The sequence below is a fragment of the Salmo salar genome, chromosome ssa09, assembly GCF_905237065.1.
Source record: "Salmo salar chromosome ssa09, Ssal_v3.1, whole genome shotgun sequence".
In the NCBI taxonomy this organism is placed as follows: domain Eukaryota; kingdom Metazoa; phylum Chordata; class Actinopteri; order Salmoniformes; family Salmonidae; genus Salmo; species Salmo salar.
In genome coordinates this window covers 86,408,476-86,421,777 of record NC_059450.1, presented here as the reverse complement: position 1 = coordinate 86,421,777, position 13,302 = coordinate 86,408,476, and the positions used below count along the sequence as shown (strand labels likewise).

The 13,302-nt window shown below is 44.4% G+C and overlaps 1 protein-coding gene and 1 pseudogene across 1 annotated transcript in view; one reads left to right on the top strand and one right to left on the bottom strand.

Annotated features, from left to right (window-relative positions):
• Positions 1-519: 519 nt before the first annotated feature.
• Positions 520-4,723, bottom strand: LOC123744800 (protocadherin-20-like; annotated as a pseudogene).
• A 3,735-nt stretch (positions 4,724-8,458) lies between these two features.
• si:dkey-27i16.2 (regulator of cell cycle RGCC) overlaps positions 8,459-13,302 on the top strand; it is a 5,176-nt gene continuing 332 nt past the window's right edge. Inside the window, exons 1-5 of the mRNA XM_014213145.2 lie at positions 8,459-8,736; positions 9,023-9,208; positions 10,248-10,328; positions 11,706-11,768; positions 12,984-13,302. The exon at positions 12,984-13,302 is cut by the window's right edge and continues 332 nt beyond it. Of these exons, the coding sequence (XP_014068620.1) occupies positions 8,715-8,736; positions 9,023-9,208; positions 10,248-10,328; positions 11,706-11,768; positions 12,984-12,991 (360 nt within the window). The 5' untranslated portion in view covers positions 8,459-8,714 and the 3' untranslated portion in view covers positions 12,992-13,302. The remainder of the gene's footprint in view (positions 8,737-9,022; positions 9,209-10,247; positions 10,329-11,705; positions 11,769-12,983) is intronic.

The following is a 13,302-nucleotide window of genomic DNA, read 5'->3' as shown; positions in this document are numbered from 1 at the left end:
AAAGTAGGCCACCATGTAGGGAATAGGGACCAGAGCCCTACTGATAAAATATATGTTGGATTGTATCAGACATTTAACCAGAGTGTTTTAATTTAGAATATTGAAAGAGATAGAGACTCCTTTGTGTGAAAACAGTGAAAATGTATTTAATTGTAGAATTGATTTCATACTTTTTACATGGTATACAAGAAACGTCAACTATATGTAGTATAGAGTCCAGTCAGAACAAGCATCTCTCTCATTATAACGCTTCTCCTGAATAATATCTATAGAGTCCAGTCAGAACAAGCATCTCTCTCATTAAAACGCTTCTCCTGAAGAATATCTATAGAGTCCAGTAAGAACAAGCATCTCTCTCATTATAATGCTTCTTCTGAAGAATATCTATAGAGTCCAGTCAGAACAAGCATATCTCTCATTATAATGCTTCTCCTGAAGAATATCTATAGAGTCCAGTAAGAACAAGCATCTCTCTCATTATATGCTTCTCCTGAAGAATATCTATAGAGTGCAGTCAGAACAAGCATCTCTCTCATTATAATGCTTCTCCTGAAGAATATCTATAGAGTCCAGTCAGAACAAGCATCTGTCTCATTATAATGCTTCTCCTGAAGAATATCTATAGAGTGCAGTCAGAACAAGCATCTCTCTCATTATAATGCTTCTCCTGAAGAAAATCTCTCCTGAATGCGTAGAGGAATCTGACTCTCATTTATCCTCCTCCTCTGCTGTCGTTCCCCTCTAGATCTCTTCCTCTGTTTCATGTATAAAACAACTGTCACCAGAAACAGACAGAGCGAGGCCACCATGATGCCCAGGCCTACCAGCAGGATCAACTGGGCATGTCTGTCGCAGGCGGGTGTCTCAGCTGGCTTTACAGAGGGTGTCTGTGCCAGTCTGTAGGGCAGGGATCTGGGTACAGTGTCCAGGTGACATGGTTCCAAGGTGTCGTTGACCAGCAGATTGACCCAGACGGTGGTGTGGAGGGGGGCTGGTTTCCCACCGTCACTCACCACGATGAACAGGTGGTGCATCCCCAGGTCCTTATCCATGAGCCTCTGGGCTAAGGTCACATTACCGGACCAAGCGTCCAGCTGGAAGGGACTGCTGCTGCTGTCACCGTGGTGATGGGATGATGGAGAGGTGCCCGGTGATTCCCGCGCTGCGATGGTGTATGTGATCTCCACTGGGATTCTCTGCCTCTAACCCTTTTACAGGGGCTGAGTCACTGGCGTACTGGTGTTCTTCCATGCCGTCCATGGGAGGAGTGCGTCACTTGAGTGGGCTGAGTCACTGACGTGGTCTTCCTGTCTGGGTTGGCGCCCCCCCCTTGGGTTGTGCCGTGGCGGAGATCTTTGTGGGCTATACTCGGCCTTGTCTTAGGACGGTAAGTTGGTGGTTGGAGACATCCCTCTAGTGGTGTGGGGGCTGTGCTTTGGCAAAGTGGGTGGGGTTATATCCTGCCTGTTTGGCCCTGTCCGGGGGGTTTCATCGGATGGGGCCACAGTGTCTCCTGATCCCTCCTGTCTCAGCCTCCAGTATTTATGCTGCAGTAGTTTATGTGTCGGGGGGCTAGGGTCAGTCTGTTACATCTGGAGTATTTCTCTTGTCTTATCCGGTGTCCTGTGTGAATTTAAATATGCTCTCTCTAATTCTCTCTTTCTTTCTCTCTTTCTTTCTTTCTCTCGGAGGACCTGAGCCCTAGGACCATGCCTCAGGACTACCTGGCATGATGACTCCTTGCTGTCCCCAGTCCACCTGGCCGTGCTGCTGCTCCAGTTTCAACTGTTATGCCTGCGGCTATGGAACCCTGACCTGTTCACCGGACGTGCTTGTTGCACCCTCGACAACTACTATGATTATTATTATTTGACCATGCTGGTCATTTATGAACATTTTAACATCTTGACCATGTTCTGTTATAATATCCACCAGGCACAGCCAGAAGAGGACTGGCCACCCCTCATAGCCTGGTTCCTCTCTAGGTTTCTCCCTAGGTTTTTGGCCTTTCTAGGGAGTTTTTCCTAGCCACCGTGCTTCTTTCACATGCATTGCTTGCTGTTTGGGGTTTTAGGCTGGGTTTCTGTACAGCACTTTTAGATATCAGCTGATGTATGAAGGGCTATATAAATACATTTGATTTGATTTGATTTGATCTCCTAGTTTAACCCTGAGTCCTCGTCGATGCGTAGATCTTGGTTACCATGGTGCCCGTGTTGGTCCCCGTGGAGATGGTGAGACACGACAGGTTGCTGCTGGGAAGGATGAACTGGGGTTGGTTGTCGTTGACATCCTCGATGAACACTGTTACCCTGGCGACAGAGGTCAGAGGTGACGGGCGTCCGTTGTTGGTGGCGAGTAGATCTAACTCGTAGTGGTCCTGTTTCTCGCGGTCGACATCAGCCTTGCAGCGCAGGGTCCCCTGGGCGTTGTCTATGACACTGCTGTTCACCACCCTCACCTCCACCTCCCCGTTAAGCCCTGTGTCAACGTCCGACACCCCCACCTTCCCCACCTGGGCCAGGGGAGGTATATTCTCAGGGATGAAGAAGATGAAGTGAGGGGTGAGGAAGTCAGGAGCATTATCATTCTGGTCCAGGACGGTGATTGTCACCATCACAGAAGACTCTAATGGAGGAGAGCCGTTATCTCTGGCTACAACTGTCAATCTGTGAGCGTCCTGTTGTTCCCTGTCCAGGAGTACAGAAACCGTCAGCTGACCTGTGTTTTGGTCGATTCTAAAAATGGCTAAAAACCATGTGTGATGGTCGGCCCAGTTTGTAGGTGACCTGCCCGTTCAGACAGCTGTCTGCGTCCTGCGCCCTGACTCTCAGCAGAGACGCCCCAGGAGGGTTATTCTCCTCTATGTCTATCAGATAGTGATTCTGGAGAAACTGTGTAGCATTATCATTCACATCCACCACCCTCACCTGGATCACTCTCCTGGGGAAGCCCTGAGCTGCAGGCTCTCCGACACCACCACGCATCACTACAGAAACATGATATTCACTCTTCATCTCATAGTCTAAGGGCTTTGATGTTGACAGGAGATATTTGCCGTTTTACAGGCTCAAAGAAAATGGCACCTCTCCTTCAATGGAGAGAGACAATGAGCCTCTAACAGTCCTAGTATCCCCCAGCAGCTCTAGCAAAGCCAAGAGTGGGGGGCTGGTTTTCCTGTAACACTATCGTCTGGTTTTGATGCTCTGCTATGAACCTGATCTTTATGCCATTCTCCTGGTATGGCAAGGGGAGCAGGGATACGGTTACCTGAGTGTCTGCAGGGGGGCAGTGGGGGCCGCTGGCTAACACTTTCAACACCACCTCCTCTCCCCTGTCACTAACACTGTCACTGTGGCGGTCTCTGAGGTCTCCTCAGGCTGATCAGGCCAGTGTGACTGTCCAGACTGAAGAGTTCCCTGGCCCGTTCTGAGACCTTGGGGCTGAGGGAGTAGGTAATGGCAGCGTTGGGGCCCAGGTCTAGGTCTGTGGCTCTGACCATGATTACTGCTGTCTCTGGGTGATTCTGCTATAATAACCAACTTCTGGGTGCTGTCCAGGCTAAACTCTGGACAGTTATCATTCACGTCAGTCACTTTTATGAATAAAGTTGCTGTGACGCTTAGTGGGGTAGAACCACAGCCTGTGGCCACTAGAGTCATCTCATGAAGATCCTGCTTCTCGCGGTCTAGTCCTTGTCGCACAACCAAAAACAAAATGGCTGCTTCTTCTTCTACTGTCACACTGAAAAACCCACCGGCTCCCTCTAGCTGGTACTGCAGCTGTCCGTTACGTCCCATGACTCTGTCTTCTGCCTGGTCGTCCAATAAGAAACTGGTCCCCACAGCCACATCCTCAGAGACACTCAGATGGATCTCAGTGTTGTCAAAGTGAGGAGCGTGGTCATTGATGTCCTCTACGACCACAGTGAACTTCACCAGCTCTGCCTCAGGGCCCACGATGGCATCGTGTGGGACGATACACTCCCCAGCCTGGGGTTGGTCAGGACACAGGGCCTCTCGGTCCATCCTGGGACAGATAGATAGATAGTTTCTTTATCAGCAGCAGCTATACATTACAAGCATACAGCAACAAGAAACATCAAAGTGCAAAAATCCATCCAGTTAGGTAAAGAAACAGTCAAAAGGCCTGTAGGCTACCAGATCATCTAGAATGAGTTTCAATAATAACCACCTGTGGTCGGTGGTGTAGACATTCCCTGTCCCCTGGTCCACCCTGAGGTAGACCTGGGTCAGGAGCTGCTGGGGGGGGACATGAACCCGATGGACCCGACCCGGACCCCAGCCTCCTGCTCCTCTGGAACCGAGATCTGAACGGAACCGTAGCACAGGATCTGCCTGAGATGGACCATGACAAGCACCTTCTAAAGTAGAACATAGAAATGAAAATGTAGGACTAGGAACGCTAGAAGACATTGGTGTGAAGTAAACCACTGATATGTACCATGTTCTAAAGGAGAACCTGAATAGGGAACTTAAAACACTGGAGAACATTGTTGTGAGGTTGGAAAAACATTCATATGAGGAAATTATTATCCTTGGAAGTTCCCCCTGAAGTAGGCTATGATGGAAACAGCTTCCTTTCATGATCTATTATTAACAGTGGCATTACTGCCTCAGTGGTTACTGTAAACGAAGGGACTGTGTCGTGTCCCAAATGGCACCTTATTCCCTATTTAGTGCACTTCTTTTGACCAGTGCCATAGGGTAAAAAAAAAAAAATGGTGCACTATTTAGGGAATAGGGTGGCATTGGGGACGCAGAGGTACTGTAATATAATCTGAGGCATCTCACCCTCTTTTCCCTTACTGTTCAAACCTACTGCACCATGACTAATGACAAAACATGCTTGTGGAATTATATAAAAAAAGCATTTAACAAAACCTACACACACATCATTTCTATGACATTTTACATATTTACATGATGATGTTCCATGTTAATAGTGAATAATAGCATTATTCTTAAAACATCCAAGGAGTGTAATGCTGCCACTAATACTGGTGAACTAATGTTTATTGGGTTTTTACACAATTAGCATAGACAATTACGTAGATACAAGATATGACATGACAGATCAATTGCCCTATGGTTTATGAAGTGATAAAGTGACTGACTAATGGATGACTGACCTGAAGGAGTCCAGCCCAGTTCATAGTATCATCCGTCACATGGCCCATAGCCTCCACACATGACACCTGTCCGGGTTACCTCTGCCTCCACCACTGCTAAGAGTAGGGAGGAAGCCTGGGAGGTAGCTGTACCTGTAGCCTACCTGGGTACTGTTAACACCCTCTCCTTCTCTCCTGACCCTCCCACTCTGCCAGACTAGTGTAGGGAGGAAGCCTGGGAGGTAGCTGTACCTGTAGCCTACCTGGGTACTGTTAACACCCTCTCCTTCTCTCCTGACCCTCCCACTCTGCCAGACTAGTGTAGGGAGGAAGCCTGGGAGGTAGCTGTACCTGTAGCCTACCTGGGTACTGTTAACACCCTCTCCTTCTCTCCTGACCCTCCCACTCTGCCAGACTAGTGTAGGGAGGAAGCCTGGGAGGTAGCTGTACCTGTAGCCTACCTGGGTACTGTTAACACCCTCTCCTTCTCTCCTGACCCTCCCACTCTGCCAGACTAGTGTAGGGAGGAAGCCTGGGAGGTAGCTGTACCTGTAGCCTACCTGGGTACTGTTAACACCCTCTCCTTCTCTCCTGACCCTCCCACTCTGCCAGACTAGTGTAGGGAGGAAGCCTGGGAGGTAGCTGTACCTGTAGCCTACCTGGGTACTGTTAACACCCTCTCCTTCTCTCCTGACCCTCCCACTCTGCCAGAATAGTGTAGGGAGGAAGCCTGGGAGGTAGCTGTACCTGTAGCCTACCTGGGTACTGTTAACACCCTCTCCTTCTCTCCTGACCCTCCCACTCTGCCAGACTAGTGTAGGGAGGAAGCCTGGGAGGTAGCTGTACCTGTAGCCTACCTGGGTACTGTTAACACCCTCTCCTTCTCTCCTGACCCTCCCACTCTGCCAGACTAGTGTAGGGAGGAAGCCTGGGAGGTAGCTGTACCTGTAGCCTACCTGGGTACTGTTAACACCCTCTCCTTCTCTCCTGACCCTCCCACTCTGCCAGACTAGTGTAGGGAGGAAGCCTGGGAGGTAGCTGTACCTGTAGCCTACCTGGGTACTGCTGTGCCAACACACACACACCTTGTGCCCCTCCCACTACAGGTAACTTAATAAGCTGATTGAACAGTGTGCAGCAGCCAATCAGAACAACTCGTTACTCAGCATCTTTACCTTCTTCCTGTAACATTTATCTCTGGTTTAGTGGTTTGAGGAATTGACTAATAGAAAGTAAATGTAAAAAGATTATCTGAATGGTTCTGGTGAATGGAACAACAGAATATGAGATGTCAGATAACACATATAATAGGTTCTTATCTGTAACCATATGAACATACGTACTGTTATACATGATGAGAAAGAAGTCAGTTTAGGGACAGTTATTCCACCACAACGTTCCAATTTCAACTGTGGCCACAAATGGCAAGTGATCACTGTGATCACAGAGTGCTTCCCCAATGTAAAAGGGCTATAATCTTTCCTCCCCAGAGGTGTAGGCATACAACCAGTAAATCAGTCTGTAGGACAGAGGTCTATGTTGGCAGTGACATGAATTGGAACGTTTCATTCTCACTTCTTGAGTGACCCTTGTCTATTCAAACAGATTCTTCCCGCAATTGTATTTTGAAATATTGCGAAATACCTTCTAGCTGCTGCCTGCTGTTCATTGACAGCCACAACTCAACAACCAGCTGTTTTATATTTGCTACCGCCTAATTGCGGGATTCCAGACTGTAGACTTGGCCTATGCGCTCATAATGTGACAAAACACAATCTAAAGCATTTTTTAAATGTTAAATAAACTATTGATCCACTGAGGCTAAATTATACTAGTGTTGTATTTGACATGATTTCATTTAGAGACAGGAGTAATTATATAATTTGACAAACGTATTTCAATTTATCTGTAGCACTTCAGCCACCCCGTTAATGAAACCTGTAGTGATTTCAGCTATATTGTTATTGAAACGACATATACCATGTGTCCTTTTTAAACAATAAAAACACACGTCAAATGACTTGGATAGCCAATGGGAATAGTGTACAAATGTATATTCGCATCAGTAGGCTAAGTGACTGAAATGCATCAGAAAAGTATTGGAAAGTTCAGGAAAACATCAGGGAAGCTCATCAAGTCGACTATAGTCATGTGTAGAGAAGAGCTGCCTTTCTTTATATAGCTAGACTAATGATCATGAGCACTCACTTCAATTTAGCTAACATTTCCCAGCCTAATTATAACCAAATATCCAAACAGAGATTCAGTGAAAACAAAAATCAGACTTAGATTGATTTATCAATATGAGTTTCCATGCTTGTCTCAAGGCAGTCCCAATCAAAACGGTGCTGGAATGATCACCACACATGGCTTTACAGTTATTATAACCAGTGGTGTTGTGTTATTTTTATAGGTAGTCTATTAAGCCATCATTTCTTAATGAAAGTTGGTACCGACATGAAGCCTATTGTATAAAATAATTGTAGAATATGTATACAATGCATGATTATTGTCTATGTGGCTCAGTTGGTAGAGCATGGTGTTTGCAACGCCAGGGTTGTGGGTTCGATTCCCACGGGGGACTAGTATGGAGAAAAAATTAATGAAATGAATTGAAATGTATGCATTCACTACTGTAAGTCGCTCTGGATAAGAGCGTCTGCTAAATGACTAAAAATGTATGTCTATACATACTGTAAGAGGCTAAAGGAACATTGTCTCCTTTTAAAAATCCTAAAACACCAAATGAGGCCTACCTTATTATAAATTAGGTCATTATCACTGTCAATGGTGAATGATAATTCTTCACGTTTTACCGGTGAAACGTCCGTGCTACGTGCATTTAATCCCAATCAGGTTCATGGGAATAGGCATTTTGATCTTGTTGAATGACGCAAGGGTGGCTAACAGGCCTAACTAATCGGATTTTAGAGCAGATTGAGGTAAACAACCACAGCATGAGAAGATATATATATATATATATATTTATATATATATATAATTATCCTAAATTGTCACAAGAAATGACCTGGTGTGTTTGGTATAAGAGCAGCCGGACATTATCATGCTATTATATTCTGTTTGTTATGTACAATACTAATGAATCATTAAGTGACTTTACGAGACACAGCACCATTCTGAGAAGTGTTTATAATGGTTGGATGGCTTTGGAAGTTTCACATAACAACAGTTCCATGACCTAAGTGGTGCATTCAGTTGACTACAATTTATTTTTACACCATTGCAGCATCAGCGCCAAAAATATTTGTGGCGGAAGCCCCGAAAGCCAGGTCCTGGTGACGTTCATGGAGTTGCATAAGTTTCTATCTTGGGGTTTCTGAGACTGTTCCGTTCATATTTTCTTCCTCGCCCTTTACTGTTACTTTCGAGACGCCCACTCACTACTGTAACCACAGAAGCCGCGCGCAGTGACCTGATTGGGTGCTGCACAGCGCGTCTTTTCCGTTGTGACTAGAGTCTATGGAGGCTTTATAAACAGAAGACCCCACCTATCTTCAAACTTCACTTCTTCAACAGTTTCTGTATTCTATTAGTCATCGACCCACTATTCCCGCTTTTCAGAATGTCTACAGAGAACTTTTCAGGTGAGTTTTGAGCGTTGGCTTGATTTTTTACATTTGAATCATTATGCTATTGATTATTGCAGCGTTTTTTCTTGTATTTTATTCCTGCTGTTGTAGATTTTTAATGTGGATTGATTTTGTTTGGTATACATTATTTAGTTTTTAATGGCAAATTTTGAAAAGCTTTTAATCACTTTAGTCCTATTATTAATAGGCTAATTAAAATAAATGTGTAAAATAATTATATTCCATCATGAATTGAATTATTCCCACTCTAACTAAAACCATTTTCTAAATCCCCTATCAGACTTGGAGCTGGAGCTAACTGATCTGCTCCAGGAGTTCGCTGACGTGGTTGAGGAGATGAGAGAGCCTTCCCAAAGCGTCCCGTACGAATACGAGCTGCTCTTGTCTGAAGCCAAACGGCGCACCGGGCTAGGGGACGACGGCTCAGTGGTCAGCGACAGCGGCGTGGAAGACAATAGTGACTGCAGTGAGTAGCCTTTAGGTCTAAACATTTATGGTCGTGTGACCCATACATACGTGGAGGAGTGCGCGTGGCCTTTGTGCGTAAAACGATGACTCAGATGGAGAATACGCCTGTGGGTAGCCGCCGTTTGAGCCCCTTTCATCAACCCTCACTTGACATTTTTTACTGGCGACAGCATCGGTTCATGAACATGCATCAACCTTAAATGAAATTAGAGTCACACAAAATAACACTGTTTCAACTAATGCACGTTTTCTCCATTACATCAAATTGATTTGTATGACTGTCTGTGGATGAAGGGTTGCATTATTTTATTTAACACATCATTCAATCTGAAAGTTATATTCAACATTAGCTACCAGAATGGTCTGCTGTAGCTCAGTTGGTAGAGCATGGAGCTTGCAATGCCAGGGTTGTGGGTTTGAGTCCTGGGGTCACCCATATGTAAAATGTATGCCGGTATGCTTTGGATCAAGTGTCTACCAAATGGCATATATTTAAGCAATAAGGCCTGAGCGGGTGTGGAATATGGCCAATATACCAGACTCAGGGCTCTTCTTATGCACAAACTGCTTGGATCCAGCTCTGGTATAATGGCCATATACCACAGCTCCCGAGGTGCCTTATTGTTATTATAAACTGGTTACCAATGTAATTAGAGCAGTAAAAATACATGTTTTCTCATACCTGTGGTATACAGCTTTCAGCCAATCAGCATTCAGGGCTTGAACCACCCAGTCTATAATATATATTAGTTGTGCCACGTGTAGATATGTTCTTTTGGTCTAACCTCTCTTTCTCTCTCTCTCTCTCTCTCTCTCTCTCTCTCTCTCTCTCTCTCTCTCTCTCTCTCTCTCTCTCTCTCTCTCTCTCTCTCTCTCTCTCTCTCTCTATTGCTCTCTCTCTCTCTCTCTCTATTGCTCTCTCTCTCTCTCCCTATTGCTTGCTCGCACTCTCTATCTCTCTCTCTCTCTCTCTCTCTCTCTCTCTCTCTCTCTCTATTGCTCTCTCGCCCTCTCTCCCTCTCTCTCTCTCCCTCCAGGCAGTGAGGCGTTTCTGGGTAACAGTTTGAACACCAGTGAAGAAGAGATCCACACTGCAGGCATAACAGTGACGCCCAAAGGTAAGGAGACCAACACCATTACATCTCAACCCATCACCATGTAAACTAGCTCGGAGCAATCTGTCCAGATGGATTTGTAGTAGGAGATCACTATCAGTCCATACACAGATCACTACCACTTTCCCACAGATAATTAGAGCATTACAATAGATCACTATTGATTTGAGTTTACACAACAAAGCTGGGCCGCTGTGTTTCTACAGCCTGTCTCCTGCAGGGCTATTGAGCCCCATCGTTGGGTGGTGGAGCGGGGGTTTAGGGTAGAAGCAGCTGTGTGTGGCTGGGTGAAAGGGGGCCACATTGTCTAATGTAGATGAGGGAATAATGTTCATTGAAAGACCACAGAGTGCTGGTTGAGGGGGCACCAGTCTGTCTGTCTCCATTATACTGGCACACATGGCACTACTTAAGACATACATTAGACATACATAACACTACTGAAGACATACATTAGACATACATAACACTACTGAAGACATACATTAGACATACATAACACTACTGAAGACATACATTAGACATACATAACACTCCTTAAGACATACATTATACATAACACTACTTAAGACATACATTAGACATACATAACACTACTGAAGACATACATTAGACATACATAACACTACTTAAGACATACATTATACATAACACTACTTAAGACATACATTATACATAACACTACTTAAGACATACATTAGACATACATAACACTGCTTAAGACATACATTATACATGCATAACACTACTAAAGACATTCATTAGACAAACATAACACTACTTATGACACATTCGACATGCATAACACTACTAAAGACATACATTAGACATACATAACACTACGTAAGAGACATACATTTGACTTACATAACATTACTTAAGAGATGCATTAAACATACGTACCTGTACATAGCATTACATAAGCCATACATAAGCTAAACATAACACTCGAATTTCCACGTCAGTCAGTCTGAGGTGTACAGCAGGCGCCTCACTGGCTCAGTGGAGTTTTATATTATGGGCTGTTTAAGAGGAGATTTTTATAAAAACAGCTGAATAAGAGTCTGTGAATCTTATTTTCCATCTTGGTTAAACCAGGGGTTGTGTCCTGACCCCTTCATTATGTTCCAAATGGTACCCTATTTCCTATATAGTCCACTACATTTAACCAGGGCCCTAAGGGCTCAACGGAATAGGGTGTCATTTGGGATGCAGATTCTTCTTATATAATTCTGGGAGTTGGATCCCATTTCCTGCTCTGGTCCAAAGGAGGAAATGCCAGTGATCTTAAAGCTGCTTCTGCTGCATGTCTCCACAGAAATGTTCCATTCAACCACTCTCTGTTTCTCCATTCTCACATGCTCTCCTTTTTCTCTGCAGCCAGAATGGGAGACACAGGAGACCTACAGAGATTCATCGACAGTTTGGACCGGGAACTTGCTGGTATGCATCTCAAAACAAAACAAAAATTCCCCACAGCCGGACAATCTCTTTATATCCCTTTAGTCTAGTCTTTCAATCTCTTTATATCTCTTTAGTCGAGTGTTTCAATCTCTTTATATCTCTTTAGTCTAGTGTTTCAATCTCTTTATATTCCTTTAGTCGAGTGTTTCAATCTCTTTATATCTCTTTAGTCTAGTGTTTCAATCTCTTTATAGCTCTTTAGTCTAGTGTTTCAATCTCTTTATATCTCTTTAGTCTAGTGTTTCAATCTCTTTATATCTCTTTAGTCTAGTGTTTCAATCTCTTTATATCTCTTTAGTCTAGTGTTTCAATCTCTTTATATCTCTTTAGTCTAGTGTTTCAATCTCTTTATATCTCTTTAGTCTAGTGTTTCAATCTCTTTATATCTCTTTAGTCCAGTGTTTCAATCTCTTTATATCTCTTTAGTCTAGTGTTTCAATCTCTTTATATCTCTTTAGTCTAGTGTTTCAATCTCTTTATATCTCTTTAGTCTAGTGTTTCAAACCCATCTGAGGTCAGTGTATCATGCAGTTTATTTTCTATAGGCCTTTAATATTATTCATTTATTTATTGCTGGTTAGGCCTTTAATTTGATCAATTTCCCTTTCCATTGAGAAGTTAACACGTAGAGCGGCTAGTAGCCAGTAACCTACAAGCCGTATAGTGCATTGCTTTTGACCAGAGCCCTATGAGGGAATAATGCCCTATGGAGGAAAAGAGTGCCAGTTTGGAACTCAGACTGGTTCTCATCCCTGCAGTATCCAGCTGAATCACAGATCTCCTCTAGTGTCTAAATGCAGTATCCAGCTGAATCACAGATCTCCTCTAGTGTCTAAATGCCATGTCTGCAGGGTTGAGGTGGGCTATCTACACACCCTCCAGTGATAGTAGTCTATAGTACATGACTATCACTCTTACCACTATCAGCAGAGAGGCAGTGCTGTTTGAGAACACACAGAGACGTAGATACACACACACACACACACACACACACACACACACACACACACACACACACACACACACACACACACACACACACACACACACACACAGACATGCACGCCGACTCACACACACATACACACCGTGTTATCAGACACAGATAAGTGCTGTGAATCATAACTGTTCTCGGCATCTGTACCAGGCTGCTGCATGCTAATGACTGTGCGTTTGTCTGTGTCTGTCTGACAGAGATGTGAGCGGAGAGACGAAGACTGAGAGAGAGCTGCTGAGACCACGGGGAGAGCGAAGAGAGAACAGACCAGAGGCTACACGGCTGGCTACCTCTGAACACACAACCACACTGATCTGAAACAGTTCTGTTCTGTTCGGAGAAAGCCAGCTCTCTCTTGGATAAACATGAGGAATTAAAAGGGCATCATGTTCCAATATCTAGAACACTACTGGACCTGAGGTGGTAGACTACACCCCTTCCCTCAGACTGGTGACGTATTCGCAGCTAAATGAAGCTGTTTTGTAGTCAATGTGAATCTCTTCAATAGGAGAACAT